The 16,283-nt window shown below is 37.4% G+C and overlaps 1 protein-coding gene across 3 annotated transcripts in view; it reads left to right on the plus strand.

Annotated features, from left to right (window-relative positions):
* LOC127968293 (rho guanine nucleotide exchange factor 10-like protein) overlaps nt 1-16,283 on the plus strand; it is a 106,723-nt gene that overhangs the window by 25,776 nt on the left and 64,664 nt on the right. For all 3 annotated transcript variants that reach the window (XM_052569401.1, XM_052569402.1, XM_052569403.1), the window contains 4 exons: nt 3,327-3,472; nt 5,889-6,061; nt 10,610-10,725; nt 12,796-12,923. In XM_052569401.1, coding sequence (XP_052425361.1) covers nt 3,327-3,472; nt 5,889-6,061; nt 10,610-10,725; nt 12,796-12,923 — 563 coding nt within the window. The remainder of the gene's footprint in view (nt 1-3,326; nt 3,473-5,888; nt 6,062-10,609; nt 10,726-12,795; nt 12,924-16,283) is intronic.

Raw genomic sequence — 16,283 nt, forward strand, 5'->3', positions numbered from 1 at the left:
GGCACTTTCCTGTCCACCAGAATGTCAGAACGTGACATGATTAATGATGTAAAAAACAAGGCAGTTTTTTCCAGTCATGACCTCGACATAAGCCATCGATGTTGCACAATCTGCGTAGACTTTTAAATGTCTCACTGGAGCCATGCATCTTAGAGGCAACTGTACACCTGACTGTATTAATAGTCTAAGACTAAATGCAATTAAGTTACGTGATTTAAAGCTCCCACTCAATTTATTGTGTGCTCATATGGCAACTGTAGGTCTCTGTCACCTAACAAACAGCCTTTAAACAGCCTGCCAAGTATTTGGATATTACAGCTGACCCTGAAAATAACCGACTCATATCCTTTTATACCTGGCCAGAATGTTTTTTGTTTTTTTTGTTCAAAGAATCATCAGCGAGCAATGATGATCCGTTAATGCACTACAGCAGTGCCTGAATACATGGCAGGGATTTTTCTCTTCCATTACCATGGTTATATCACAGGCCAGCTGCTGCAAATGCGAACAAATGCATTTCTGAATATGAGGAATTAGAGAGTAAATGAGACACTTAATTGGAAAGTCTAAGTTGCTTTCTGTATCTCTTGTTTGGTTCACTTGCCTTTACTCTCTCTATCTCTCTCTATATTGCTCTGTGTCTCTCCTTTCTTCACTGCAGTCATTTCTCTCTCTCTCTCTCTCTCTCTCTCTCTCTCTCATAGTCTACATCTCTCTCACTTTCTCCTTCTGGTGTTGGACTCTTTCTCTTTAGCTCTGTTGCATAAGCAGCATTTTAAGCCCACTCTCAGAATGAAGGGTCTTCAAATATATATTTTTGTTTCAAATATATATACACATATATAAGTTTTAAAATGTATTTTTAATGTTCCATATGTTTGTTTAGATATGTTTAACTGTCACTGGTCATCTAGTTTAAACGTTTGGTACTGCGGCCCAAACAAAAACATACTAAAAGCTTGTTTTTTGAGATGTCAACCTCAAATTTGGAACACAGCTTGTTCAGATTTTTGTTTTGGATTATCTAGCAGTTTTAGATTTTATCATGTTTTGTAAAAATATATATTTTAAATAAAATATTACAACATATTTACATGTTTTTTTTTTAAAGTTTAATTTACTTTAATTAAGTTTAATTTACTTTTTTTACACTTATGTAATACGTTTCCAAGTGTCTTCTTTAAAAAGAGACCAAATTTAAGTCTGTGTTCAAAGTATTCAAGATTTATAGCAGTGTAAGTTGGAAATGTAATTTTTAGGTATGTACTCAAAAAGTGGAACCGACAGTTAACAGGTTAAATATGTAGCACTGGGGTCCTGAGAGACATGACATTTCATTCCTTTGTACAGTTGTAGTTACAAAATTTGCCCCATGTTAAATACGAGCAAAGAAGACTGCAAAAATAAATCTGCATTGTTTTTTTTTAACTGATCTCTCATTCAAAGGAACTCATTGAATTAAAATAAATGAAGTTGTGGGGAAATGTTATTATCATTTTTTTCTCATATACATTTTGGCTACTATTATTGGCCCCTTTTTATTTAATACTTTTTGCAGCCTTCATTAGCCAAAATTTTGTCTTGAAACCTTCCCAAACAATTTGTGATGACATAGGAGCTGTTTATATATATGTGAGTGTGTGTGTGTGTGTGTGTGTATTTTGTGAAATTCAAATAATAAAGATACCATCTTTTTTTCATGAAGTTGAATTTCAGTTAACATGCTAGAAAGCTTCCTACAGCAGGCAGGAAGTTTGACAGCAAGGCAGCTTTTCTCCAGTTGTTTTTGTTTTTATCTTTATGGCCTTTTCAACATAAAGTAGAAATAGATGGGGAAGTCTTGAACCTGTATCCCTGTGTGCACAACCGCTCTTACTGTGTAGTGTATATGTAATGAGCATGTGTGTTGTGCAATACCTACTGTGCAGTGGCTTAAACCTTACCATTTTCTTTTTGCGAGGATTTCAGCTGCATTCCAGTGTGAACCAGTCAGTTCTATTACCCCATATACACACAATAAAATATTCATTGTCTGTCTCAGACTATCTGAGTTAGTAGGCTGGCAGATATAGTATGCTGCACAGGCTAAGACTGCGGCGTCTCCCTGTCCCTCTTCAGCAAGCACATCACATACACCTCTGTCGCTTACTCTCTCTCTCTCTTTCTCTCACACACAAACATTACAAACCATTTCAGTCACACTCTCAAGTCCCTAAAAAGGATATCTGTCCTTCCCCCACGACATTCTGTTTATATTTTCAGCCTTTGGATGGCGCTCTTACTATGAAAACACAGTGCCTGGATATGACTGACTGAAGGTCTAATTTTTCAATGCATTTCAACAAAGGCCAAGCAGTGTTGCCAATTCCCTCTGGATCCGGCGACTAATTTTGTGTGATTCGGGCTACAGAAGCAGATGCATTATTTATAAAACTACTCTCCTGACTGATCAAACACCAGCACGCAATATTTATTTGAGTCGCTGGACATTGGGGTTTTGCTGCTGTGATGCAGCTTGTGCGTTATTGCTGATGAAATGAGGACGAACTCTGGTTTGTCTCCTAACACAATACAAATGAATAGTTTTTTCCTGTCTTTTCACGTATTGTGGTTAAATATAGAATGACTATATAGTGCATAAATTAACTGTGCAGTGCACATCCCAGGCCAGGAGTGGGTCTGTCTGTTGAGAGATAGTGGTGTTCAGGAAACCCGTTTGGAAACAGTCAGCCTTTTTGCTTGGTTCTGCTTGGTGATGTTAGTGGTGCAAAACTTATAATTCACCCAACAAAAAAAAAAAAGAATTCGCTCATTATTTACACAACCTCATCGCCAAATCTGTATGTCGTACTTCTGTGTAACACAAAAAGAAGATATTTTGTTTTTTATAACTAAAACTATTGACTTTCATTGTATGGACACAGATACATTTCTCAAACTATCTTCTTTTGTGTGTGCTCAGAGGAAATAAAGTCCTACAGGTTTGGAACCAGTCAGTTCTAGTGCAACTTTTAGAATATAACTGCAACTTTTAGAAATCCTCCCTTTTTGTAATGCACATCCACATTTATGTAGTTTGTAGATTGGAGTCTGTACTTCTCAGTCCTATTTGAAATGAGTATCTTTAAGATTGGGTTGTATTTCCACAACCTTTTCTGCTACAAATGTACTGCTGTGTCTCCAATCTTCTGCTCTGTCTCCCTGTGAACCTTCAAGTGTCTTCTTTGCCACACTGTGGCCTATAAGTAAGTGTGTAGCCATGTAATTGGACGCCTCTATTTTCTAAGACTTATGTGCAATCAGTGTCTCCCCTGTCTTTTCTTCAGCTGCTGAACTCCGAGCAGAGCTCTTTGATCCTTTGCGAGACGCTGATTGAGACGGTGTACGGCGAAAGAGGACAGGTCCTCAAGTCTAAGGAGCGAAAAGTCTTTCTCTTCGGTGACATGCTCATCTGTGCCAACATCAACATCAAGTACGTGTCCCGGACAAGGTCGATTGACTTTCTCTTTGTCCCTCCGTCCCACCTCTAAGGCCACGCTGACGGATTGAAGCTCATCAGCCGATCTAAATACAGACTCCTGAGTCTCCTGAAGCATTACACTGACGTTCCCTAATATGACTCAGTCAATGTGAGGGGGTTAGCTGCTAATGGCTAAGGCACAAGACAGAACTGGGCAGAGTCAAATCGGCCTTCATTATCTGGGAACAAATAGCAGGGTGTTTAGCTACAGCGACAAGAATTATCCCCATAGATCACAGGCATAAAGGCGCTCCTCTGTTCCACTCAAATAGATTATCTATGACAGCACCATTGATCACATCTCAGCAGTGCAAAAGGTAAACAGCTAAGTGAAAAAGCTCACGCTGATGCTGAATCTCAAAGCTTTTGAGCTAGTCCTACTGCTGCACGGTATGTCTCTGTTCTATTAAAGCATGACTTGACATGCCCATTTAGAAAATCTTAAAGAGGTGATTGCGATGTTTAACCTACATTACAAGAATAAAAGAATAATAAGAAACCCTCTAACTAGGTGGAGGTCCAGCCCTTCACAGTGTGCTTACAGCTGGTCTGTATAAAAAATCTGAATTATAGAAATGTAAGCATCCAGTGGATGAGCAGTGAATGGGTTCTAACAGTTTATTAAAACATCACAATAATCTGCAATTAATCCACATGACTCCAGACCATCAATTATTGACATGTGAAGTGAAAAGCATGTTTGTAATAAATCATTCATAATGTTGCTTTTTCTGGTTTATAGTACATTTTTGGGTGAACTATTCCTTTAACAGCAAGTCTTGTCTGATACCCAAAATCTAAAAGGGAATGAAAAATGAAAATTCTCATTAATTGCTCATCCACATGGGCAACATTTGTGGGGGGCAATTTCCCCCTCATATCGTTAGTCATGGATCCTTGATGTCAGCCCAGCTGCAATTGGAGTGGTTAGCCAAGCACAGGCCCGGTTGTACGGGGGTAGGTACTAGACAGCCCTAAATACCCTCAAATGAAAGCACAAGCAATTGAACATCTGGCAAACTATGTTTTCCAATGTGTTTTTGCGGCATTGAGCAATGTAGCCAATCACAGAAATATATGTTGATTTCTTCAACGCAATGGCCAATCAGAAACAGAGTTTTTAAAATTCACTCACCACTGATTTGCACGCTCTAGAATCATCTCATAGGCAGACATGATGTAAATAAGATATTCATTGTGTAGTTTAGAGAGCTTCATTGATTATAATGGAACATTGTGACATTGCAATGAACTAATATATTTCTGGATTTGTTCTCGAAATAACAGTGATTTATTTAGCAGACGCTTTTATCCAAAGCGACTTACAATTGGGGAATACATCAAGCGATTCACCTTAAAGAGGCAAATAGACACAGGAAGTGCTCGTCATTTGGTGATAACCAGAGCAATGGATGGGACAAAAATGCCTCAGTGATTTATTCTGGAACCGGCCCTGTCCAAACTTCCACAGACAAAGTGCGGCCTGAGCGATATCCAGTTTACAGACTGAAAGCATATGTAAACTTTATTGAGATCGAAACACATTAACCATTAATTTCATTTCCAGTAAAGGACGGTATAATGTTCAGAAATGAATGGTATGCAATTTATGACAGAATAGTCCTACAACTGATCGCTGATTTTTTCCTCACGTGTCTCACCTTTAGTAAAGATTCAAAATGGACACATTTCAAGTGAAACTTGAAAAAGACGTGGACAACTTAAATGAACATCAAAAAAGCGTGCACATTTCTGGTTAGAAATGAAAGGCCACTTAAAACGGGAAGCATCACCATCCAAATCAGTCAAAGCTCAACAGCTTAATAAACAAATTAAGATATTTTTGATGAAATCCGAGAGCTTTCTGATCCCACATAGACAGCAATGCAACTACCATGTTCAAGGCCCAGAAAGCTTGTAAGGACATTGTTAAAATAGTCCATGTGACATCTTCATTACATCTTCATAGATACTTCATAGGTAAAATATGTTGCTCCTGTGGTTCAGTGGTAGAGCATTGTGTTAGCAGCGCAAGGTTGTGGGTTCAATTCCCAGGGAACGCATGTTAGGTAAAAACTGTTAGCATAAATGCACTGTAAGTCACTTTGGATAAAAGCGTCTGCTAAATGCATTAATTTTATTTAATTTAAGTAAAATGAGGAGCATTAGAAAGTGTATGTGTATGTAAGAGAATGCTATTTCTGTCATTTTAATTCAGTGCATTGTTTGCCTTTTTTATATTAGTTGTATATTTCAGTCAGAATTGTTTCAAATGAAATCCTTTTTCCTCTCTTGTGATCTGTCAGGTTCCTTGTTTTTATAAATATGCGCAAGCATTTTTACATGTTGATCCTCTTATCACCACCAGGGGCCCCCCTGACATCAGCAGTCTGGTTCCAGTAGGTCCCAAGTACACCCTAAAGTGGAGCGCCCCCTTGCAGCAGGTCCATGTAGTTGAAGTGGGTCAAGAGGGTTCCCAGACCAAGGACACTCTCTATCAGCTCGGAGGAGTCAAGCGCTCGGGCAGCTCTGCGGGATCGGGTAATGGCAATGCTGTTGGCACTGTAACTTTCTAAACAATCAGATAACACACATCCTTGATGTGAGTGAGACATTTTGAATTAATTGACCGTTTCTTGTGAGCAATACACCTTTTTATGGCCTCTGCAGATGAGTTTATCTCATGCAGCTTAGATAATAACCACAGAGGCGCACTCTAAGCAATCTTATTTCACTGTCTGATAGACCACAAACATATTCAGTGGGCTGTCATCAGTTTTGGCACATTATTTCCACCTCCACTCCCAATCAGAGAAAGCAAGTTCAGGAGATTGGAATCAGGGCTGAACACTCTTACAAAACATTATTGTGTTTCGAGTTAGAAGACGAGGAACAGGAAAAGAGCAATTGTGGGGTACTAAGATAAATATGCTGACAGAGCTTCAGGTACAAAGTGTTATCAGGATGTACAGGTTCTCGCTGTTTAAGCCTTTTGCTTTCCGAGCTGAAATATTAATGGTGTTGTCTGTGGAACACCCATGTTGGATTGTGCACACAGGGAAGGCAGGAAATTAGATGACAGAAGATGTTTAATGCTGGGGCCTAGCAGACAGCTCGCGGGCAGGAGTCTTTAGAAGACCTCTTATGCCCCCTATACCTTATTTGTCTCTAAAATCATTCTAAAAACAGTCTGTCCAATTTATCTATCGTTGTTCTTTTCCTGCTATTTAATAACTCGGCAGTAGCCTCCCTAAAACTTGCTGTTTCTCATTTCCATATCCCTTTTCGATTTCAGTTGAATTAAAAATTCGGTGTAAAGTACTGGCATGATTGTTTGACATGAAATACTGGCAAATAATCAATACAAGAAATACAAAATAGTGACAGGATAAAATATATAGTAAATACTTAAGACATTTTCTTTTTTTATTTTATTAATATAAAGGCTGTATTTTTCTATACACTGCCATTTAAAAGGTAGCGGCCAGTGATATATAATATTAACACTTTTCTTCAGCAAAGCTGCATTAAACTGTCAAGATAACTGTAAAAACATTTATAATGTAACAAAAAAGTGCTGGTCTTTTGAACTTTTTATTCATCAAATAATTTCCATTTATCAAAAACATCCCTTTCCACAAAAAAATATTTTAGTTTCTTGAGCAGCAAATCAGCATATTAGAATGATTTTTGAGGGACTATGTGATAATAGTATAACGGCTACTGAAAATTCAGCCTTGCCATCACAAGAATAAATTACTTTTTAAAATACATTAAAATAGAAAACAGCTATTTTAAATTATTGATGCTGTTTTAAATTATTGATAATATTACTGTTTTATTGTATTATTGCAGCTTTGGTGAGACTTTCAGAAACATAAAAAAATGGTAATGACCCCAAACTTTTGAAAAGTAGTGTATCTTTAGAGTATTTTATTTTATTTTAAAACAAATAATAATAATAGTATAAAATAAAATGTAAAATGTTTCTCTCTCTCTCTCTCTCTCTCTCTCTCTCACATATATCTAAAATAATCACAGTGAAAGATATGTTCTCATAAGGGTGCCACAAATTTTCAAAGCCTTTTTCTGTGGCTAGACTGGTCATGGAGTCTGTACTTGGTTTCGGTTTTTCTTATTATGTAGAAATAAAATGCGGACTGTGTCACTGTCTTCTCTTACTCTATCCAGGAAGCTCATTGCTATTTTCCAGACACCTTTGACGTTGTCTGGTTCACTGTGTCTGAATGTGTCCATCTTCAGCTATTTATAGCAGCACGTAGACATACAAGCCTGTTTTGCCTGGTGTGCGCCACATTTCTCCTCTCTTGTGATGACACTCCATGGGGCTCCTCGTCCAAACCAGATCCCATGCTCCCCCAGCGTACCTCAAAATGGACTCATTTTTCATCTCCCGCAGGCCCTAGTGTCCTTTATATTATTGATGGAATAGACCAATATTCCAGGAAAAGGCAGACCCTCTGCTGCCGCCACTGTAAAGCAGAACAAAACAGTGACATACTGCAAATCATAGAGGCCCTGGTAAACCATGAGATGGGTCCTGCCCACTGATGGGGGAGCTTTACACAAGCAGGGGGGTGACAATGTGTTTCTAATGGAGACATACTGTACTGTATAGTGATGTTACACTTTATCATAATTTTATCTTTTTTTTTATCCTGCTGGAAAATTCTGCTTATAGACATTTAGACAAAGTAAATATGTGGATGTCAATTAGTAATATAAGAAAAAGGACCGTTCACAACTATAACGGTAAGGACACAGAGAAACATTATCGTTGGACATTTTATGTATTATTTATTTATATATTTTTAAGCTAAATTATGACAATAATAATCATCATTGGTTATTATTGTTGTATTAAAATTGAATGATCAAAAAATAAATAATCAAAACATTTATACAAATAATTATCATGTTTTTTTTTAAATATTGTTTTTATATTAGTATTGTTTACGTGCTGTATTATTTAAATGTATTGTGCATATTTTGATTGATAAAATCTCTACATTTTATTGCTACATTTCTATTTATATATTTACATTGCAGTTTTAATTTGGCATCACAATTTGGTCCCTGGACGTTATCACAGAATTGTTTCCACAGCGGTTATGCACATCATTTTTTAGATTTGTTTAAACTTGCCAGGCAGATCCTTGCTAAAATTGTATGTGTTAAAACACTTGGTTAAACTCAGTGTATGGATGTCAGTTAAAAAGCACAGATATGAACGAGAAATCCAAATTAGAGCTGCCCTTCTGGCAACAGCTTTGTTGACTTTAGGCTTTGGGCTTCAGTATTGTGCTTGCATAGGCCTCCGCTGGCGGTCGCCCAGCGCGTGTGTCAGTTTACATGTGACAATGTGTGTGAGAGAGATAGACTACTGGAAATGGCAGAATACCATGCCATAGTGCGAAAAACCAGATCGCGGCACACCAACTGGATTAGTCTGGATTACAAGTCAGCACATTCACCTGAGGCCAAGGTGGGCCACGAGCCCACAAACCTGTAGGCCTGCCCAAGGCCTTGCCACAGCAACCAGTAGAGCATGCTGACTCTGCCAGTTTGCGCTGTTGGGGCTCACTGTGCCTTTTTTTTTATTTCAAATGTGCCTGCTATTGATCAAGTCGTGCCAGTGACAGATGTCTCTGTGGCTGTGTGAGTTAAAGACCCTATTACATTTCTAAAGGTTAGAGAGAGACAGACAAAACAATGAGAGAAAGATGTAGAGGTGTAGAGAGAAGTGGATGAAAGCCTGGACAGAGAGTGAAAGACACAAAGACAGGTATAGAGAACCGAGAAAGAGGGAAATGGTGTGTCAGAGACAGAGAGAGATCTCTGAGAGACCTTCCAGCGCTACTTCGAGAATTAGGTTGAGCTGGGGGCCAACAGATGCTCGCGCCGCCCCAATTCTGCACACAGGTCACCTGATTATTCTGAGGTGCTGAAAGGCCAGACAGTCCTGCGGTCTGCACATCCAGCTCTGGGATTTAATTACACTCCTCATTCCTGGGCTATCGGTCGGACGCGTAGAGCACATTCACCTTGGCTATTGATTCTGCAGGCAAAGACCAGAGACGGCAAAAAAGTGAATGGGGATTCAAATCGATGCTACATTTCACGTCTAATGAGACACCTGTGTCCGTTTCGTCACCCTTAAAGGGCTTCATAATTCTAAATGGCTTCATTTTATACTCTGCTTCTCTTCCCTATAGCATTAACCGGTGTGGCTACACAAACAATGGGAGATCGATCTGTCTTCAGTATCGATTCTCTTTGTTAGTGGCGCTACTGGAGACTATTGGCAAATGAAAGTTTTGGCATAGACCCCAAGTCTTTAAAAGTTAAGGCGTTTGATTTTGTTTCGATTTGCATTTGGGCAAATATTCAAGCAGAACTTATAGCAGTGTTTCCCACAGTTTAGATAAGTAAAAAAAAAAACTAATGTTAAGACTCTTCTCCGCTCTTCAAACACACAAAAACATTAACATAGTCTTTTTAGACAGTTTTCTTGAGTAAAAAAACAAACACAGTACTTATTCAAACATATATTTTTCATTGGTTGAATAATTGTAAAACCCACAAACAGACCCAACGATGACCAATAGCACTGATTTAAAATAATAATAATGAAATATAATACGTTTTTGATAATTAATACCTGTATATAATAAACACCTGACAGCCTGTCACGGCACACTAGTGGTTGGGAAACACTGACTTAGAGCACTGTAAGTCTGCCTTCCTTTTTAAAGGTCAGGTATCATTCAGAATTCACCGTTTATGTCATAAGACCAGTGTGCAGGTTTCAGATCAGTGTTTTGAGATTGAGCAATGTGTGCTGTATAGGAAATCCTAAAGTGTTTTTTTTGTAAGCCATCCTGACTCGATTACATATTTGAATGATTCAGCACCTTTACAGGAACCCATATCCACAGAAACACCATCTCAGCTTTCAAGAACCCTGGATTGCAGGTGCTTTTTTGCACTCGGGGGTTCATGCTCTGATAAAGCGTGGTGTGAAATTTAAGTACTGGATAAGTGAAGCTGGTTATTTTTGATTGACAGGAAGTATCTTTCTGGGTCCGCCCCGGCTGTATCAGGAACTGCAGGAGTTGCAGCATGACCTCTCAGTGGTAGAGCAGGTCACTCTGCTTGTGAGGACTTTACAGGGAACGTACCAGGTAAATACTCTTCATTATTACATGTTCGGTGGACCATAATGTCTCTGAACCCTTAATTGGGAACTTGAAAGGAACCGAAGTTATACATTAAAAATCACCATTGGGCAGAGTTAGTTCAAAGTAATTGTAAAAATGGCTCATAAACTAAAGCTTGTGATAAATAAATTATACATTTCATATGTTTTAATTATATAGTATGTGACCACAGAACCAGTTATAAGGGTCAATCTTTTGGAATTGAGATTTACACATCATCTGAAAGCTGAATATATTGTATAAGCTTTCCATTGATGTATGGTTTGTTAGGATAGGACGATATTTGGTTGTGAATCTGAGGTTGCAAAAAAATAAAATAATATATATATATATATATATATATATATATATATATATATATATATATATATATATATATATATTATTGAGAAAATCACCTTTAAAGTTTAAATTAAGTCCTTAGCAATGCATATTACTAATTCAAAATTAAGTTTTAATATATTTTCAGTAGTAAATTTACAAAATATCTTAATAGAGCGTGATCTTTACTTTAAAGAAAAAGAAAACAGAAAATCAATACGTTTGACCCGTACAATGTATTGTTGGCTAATATACCCATGAACGGTTTTGTGTTCCAGGGTCATATATAATGTATATGTATAATGTATACTTGGGTCAATTGAATTTATTATTATTATTATTTTTTTTTTTAATACATTTAAATTAACTTTTTAATTTTGATATATTATCAAGTGTAATTCATTCATCCACTCTAGTGATCCTTCAGAATTTTGTTCATATTTATTATTATAGTAGGTTGCGCTGCTTAATTTTTTCGATATTTTAGGACTCTTTGATTAATTAAAAAATTCAAGGGAACAGCATTTATTTGAAACAGAAATATTTGTAGAATTATAAATGTCTTCATTGTTATTTAATATAACATATTTGTAGAATTATAAATGTCTTTATTATTATTTAATATTTCATTATTGAATAAAAGTTCCAGTTTCCTAAAAAAAAAAAAAACAGAATCTAACTAACCCATCTTACTGACTTATATATATTTTATTATTATAAAAAAAGCCCAAGTGTCAAAGAATGATTAAAAATAGAACAACATCCAGAAAAAGGTCAAGGTAGAATACAATAAACAGCAAAACAAAAGCAGTATTAGTCACATATGATACAGCCATCTAGGCATGGAAGCCTTTGGGGTAACAGAGTTTTCAGTGTAATTAAATTGTGATCAAAGTTCGGCAACATCAACAATTGATTATCATGGCATCCGCTTGATAGTTGGACGACAGCATGGGGAAACCTTCATAATCTGATCGGGAGTTAATGTTCAGATGGGAGATAGCTCTGAGCAGCATGTCTACATAGCACAAGGCTGCTCTCAAATCAGGACAGCTCCCCTGATGCCATGACAGTCACTAAACCAGTACAAAAACAGCTAGATTGCTTCTTTTACCTCTGAGCGTTGTGTGAAAACACTAACAGAGCTTTGTCTTGCATGGTTTCCTGACCATAACCATGCCTTTGGCCTTTCTCCAAATGACTAATTCCTACCCACAGTCTAATCAGAATTTAATGCACAGCGAATAAAGAACTAGTGAACTTCTGCAGACCTCATTGATTTTGGAGATGTATTTCAATTGGATTTGGCTTTTGGGAGATATTAATAATTTTGTTTATGAGAAGGAAACCATCATTATTTCATCAATACTTGGAGGCCAAAAACATAGTTAACATAACAATGAAAAACTAAAAAGACTTCTGCATTTAATATGATATAATACAGTGGTTTTCACCTGGTTGTGGGTCCGTTACGATATGGTCAGCTGTGCTAAATGCATATAATAACAATTTAAACTGACTAATTAGGATAGCCCCCAAAAAACTAAAACAAACAAAAAAAAAATATATATATATATATATATAGGTCTTGTGCAGTTCATTGTTTGATTTGATACGATATTGGTACGGTGTTGGGTCCAGTGTCAATTCAGGGTCTTAAAGCACATCAGTTTTCGCTAGTATCATAATTCTCTTTGTTTTCTGTGTTTATAGAATCTGAACACCACTGTAGCACAGGACTGGTGTTTGGCATTGCAAAGACTGATCCGCATCAAGGAGGACCAAATTCAGAGCGCCAACAAGTGCCGTTTACGATTGCAAGTCCCTGACAGACCAGACAAGTAAGTAAACGGGGCAAAAGCTTCTTTGCATGTTGACAAGGTGAATTATTTTTCTTCAGCAGCCTCAACAAAATGCAAAAGAGCACATACTGATGCATTCGGGGTTTTTTTATAGCCAATTGAGAAAACATATTTTCTTCTTCTTGTTCGCTTAATAGATTGCATTTGCCTCATGAAAGTAGTAAGTAGTAAGACATGTAGCTAAATGGCTTTTGAGATCTACACAAGAAAAAACAATTTTGTCTCAATTACACCACAGCTGGATTTCAGACTGGCAGTCTTACACATTCTCTGGAGCAGGTGATCCCAAGCGGCACTGAAACATAATGGCAGATGACAAAAATGTTAATGTTCATCTGTAACAACGTTAAGATGATGAAGGATCCCGGCGCCATGTTAATTTTCCCTAATGAAAGCGCATTTCCCGGCTTTATTTGTGGCGTGCGTTAAAAGCCTGCCCCATGTCACCTTTAAGCAGCAAATTACAAGCCTAATAGCATGACGGGAAATCATTAAGTGATAGATCTCAGATTCAAGAGATCAAGAAATGCTGGAGATAAAGTTACACAGCTCCTTTCAGATGGGAAGTGCTGCATTATGGCTAGTCATAGAGCTTATTCAATTCATTTAACTTCGTATGGGAGCTGCTGTTTCCCATTTGGAGCAATAGTGTAATTTCTCTTTGATGCGTAGACAGGGGCTTTAATGTACTCTTATTATGTCACATTAAGCGTCAGTGAATGTAAATGTGTCAAGGCGGATGCTGCACATTTTTCACAGTGCACTGCACCTGAATGTGCTTATCTTAATGATGCAGAGTGAGAGCGGAAACTTCACTCATAGAATCGGCTGTGGAAGGAAGAGAAACGAAGACAGATTAGTGGAGGATTCAACTAAGAAAAGAGCTGAAGAGATGGGGAGAACATGAGAGGAGAGAAGCAGAGAGAAAAGGAAGATGAACTGTAAAGCATAGAGCAGTTGATGTCATTTAACCTTCATGTTCAGTGTAGATTATACTTGAGAACTCCAAAGAGACTCCAATGATTTACATGTAAAATAATACAAATCATAGCAGTTATTTTACTTTGAATTTATTAATTGGGTTCATTCAGCTGGAAATAATACTTATTACCTAACCTTATGTCAAGAGTGTCTTCCTTCTGGGGAACACAAAAGATTATTCTTTCTGTTTTGGTCCATAAAACAGCATTGACCCCCTTCACTTTTCAATATTTTTCCTTCCACAGAAGAAAGAACGTTTGGAACAACATGATGGTGAAAAATTATTTAATTTTTTTATGAATTATTCTCCAATAAGTAGAATTGGTTTATTTTAGACCCTAAGGAGAATGTGAGGGTTAATATCATTCAGTATGTTCAGACACAAATACATATATTTCATTTCATCCATACTCCCTGACTAAAAAAAAATAGTGCCTTGCAAGCTGAGAGGAGGTGCAAGGGACTGATTTGCTGCCATGGCGCATGGAAGAGACTCAGCAGAACGTTTAATCTCCGTGTGCTTTCTCAACCTAATGTGACAGCCCAACCGGCCCAGAGCAGCTCAGTACCCTGTAGTCCTCCCAATATCTGTCAGACCCCTGCTCTTCAGGCCTGCTTGGTTGGCTCACATTCTGCAGAACTCGCAGGAGCAATCTGCTCAGTCAGATGTTCACTAGAACCCCTGCCCTGCTTCCAAAACAGTCACACTCCCTGAATTTTCCATTGCCTTCGTCAGCCTGCTGTGATGTCATAATGCATTGATGTCATTAGGACAGGGAACTGAGATTTGTTTTTTCAGAAAATAGTAAAATCAAAGGATTAACTATTCCATTTACAGTTTTATGAGTATCCAGTGTGAATTTGGACTGTGTAGTCTGATTCCCAAAAGCTATTGTACCGTATTTTTCTGACTATAAGTCGCACCTGAGTATAAGTCGCATCAGTCCAAAAATACGTCATGACGAGGAAAAAAAACATATATAAGTCGCACTGGACTATAAGTCGCATTTATTAAGAACCAAGAACCGAGAAAGAACATTGCGGTCTACAGCCACGAGAGGGCGCTCTATGTTTTCAATGTAGGCTACAGGAGCACTGAGCAGCATAGAGCGCCATCTCGTGGCTGGAGAATGTAATGTTTTCTCTTGGTTCATTTCTCTTGGTTCATGTCAAATTAATTTTGATAAATAAGTCGCACCTGACTATAAGTCGCAGGACCAGCCAAACAATGAAAAAAAGTGTGACTTATAGTCCGGAAAATACGGTAATCTGATTTCTGAACTAATGCTTTTTATTTATTTATTTATTTATTGTGTTTTATGCCTTTTATTTAGATAGGACAGTAGGTTGACAGAAAGCGAAGTAGGAGAAAGAGAGGAGGAAGAATCCTCAGAAGCCTTTAGCTCTTCTTGTTTAGATCTTGGCCGCTGTATCCATTTGTCAAACTACTAGAGAACAATTTGGGTGTTTTTTGATAGCTCTCTCAAATCTGACAAACAGATTAGTTCTGTGCTTAAAACCATTTTTTTTTAAATCTCTGAGTCCTAGCCAAGGTAAAACCATTTCTTTCTCTTAAACACTTTGAAAAAAGTAATTCATGCTTTCGTCTCAACAAAAATAGACTACTGTTACTCCCTTTATATGGTCATTAATCAGTCATCTCTGGCCTGTCTTCAGATGGTACAAAATGCAGCTGCCAGGTTTTCTTACAGGTGTTCGAAAAATGTATATATTACTCCAGTTTTAATTTCTTTGCACTGACTCCCAGTCTGTTTTAGAATTGATTTTAAAGTGCTGCTACTGGTTTTTAAATGTTTGAATGGTCTAGCACCTGTGTATTTGGCTGATTTACTCTCCATTTACAATCCAGCTAGGTCTCTGGTGTCATTCACTCAGAGATGACTAAATGTTCAGAGGACTAGGTTGAAACTAGGAGGTGTACATCAGAACTGCTACTACGGTACATGATTTCAAAGGAAATCTCAAAACATATTTATTTTCTTTAGCAATTAGATAATTTGTGTATTTAGAGATTTTAAGTGTTTACAATCTGTAAATTCAGGGATCAAAAAAAAAAAAAAGAAAAAAAAGCTAGTCCAAAGGCTATTGTGGTTTCCAGTCGGGCTACTAAATTGTAACCTTACTCTGACCCGACGGGCTACTTTAAATAAAGATCTCCCGTGGGTCCTTAAAAAGGGTCCTTAAAAAAGTGGGTTGTATCAAACTTAACGGCCATAAAAGTTTTAAATAAGTTAAATGGTACAAGAAATGCCTTATGATTAAACGATTTCTTACAGTTGGGGACGGAAAGACGAGAGTCGCGATGCGGATTGATTAAACTTCAAAAGGCAATGATGT

Source organism: Carassius gibelio, chromosome B11 (assembly GCF_023724105.1).
Source record: "Carassius gibelio isolate Cgi1373 ecotype wild population from Czech Republic chromosome B11, carGib1.2-hapl.c, whole genome shotgun sequence".
Lineage (NCBI taxonomy): Eukaryota > Metazoa > Chordata > Actinopteri > Cypriniformes > Cyprinidae > Carassius > Carassius gibelio.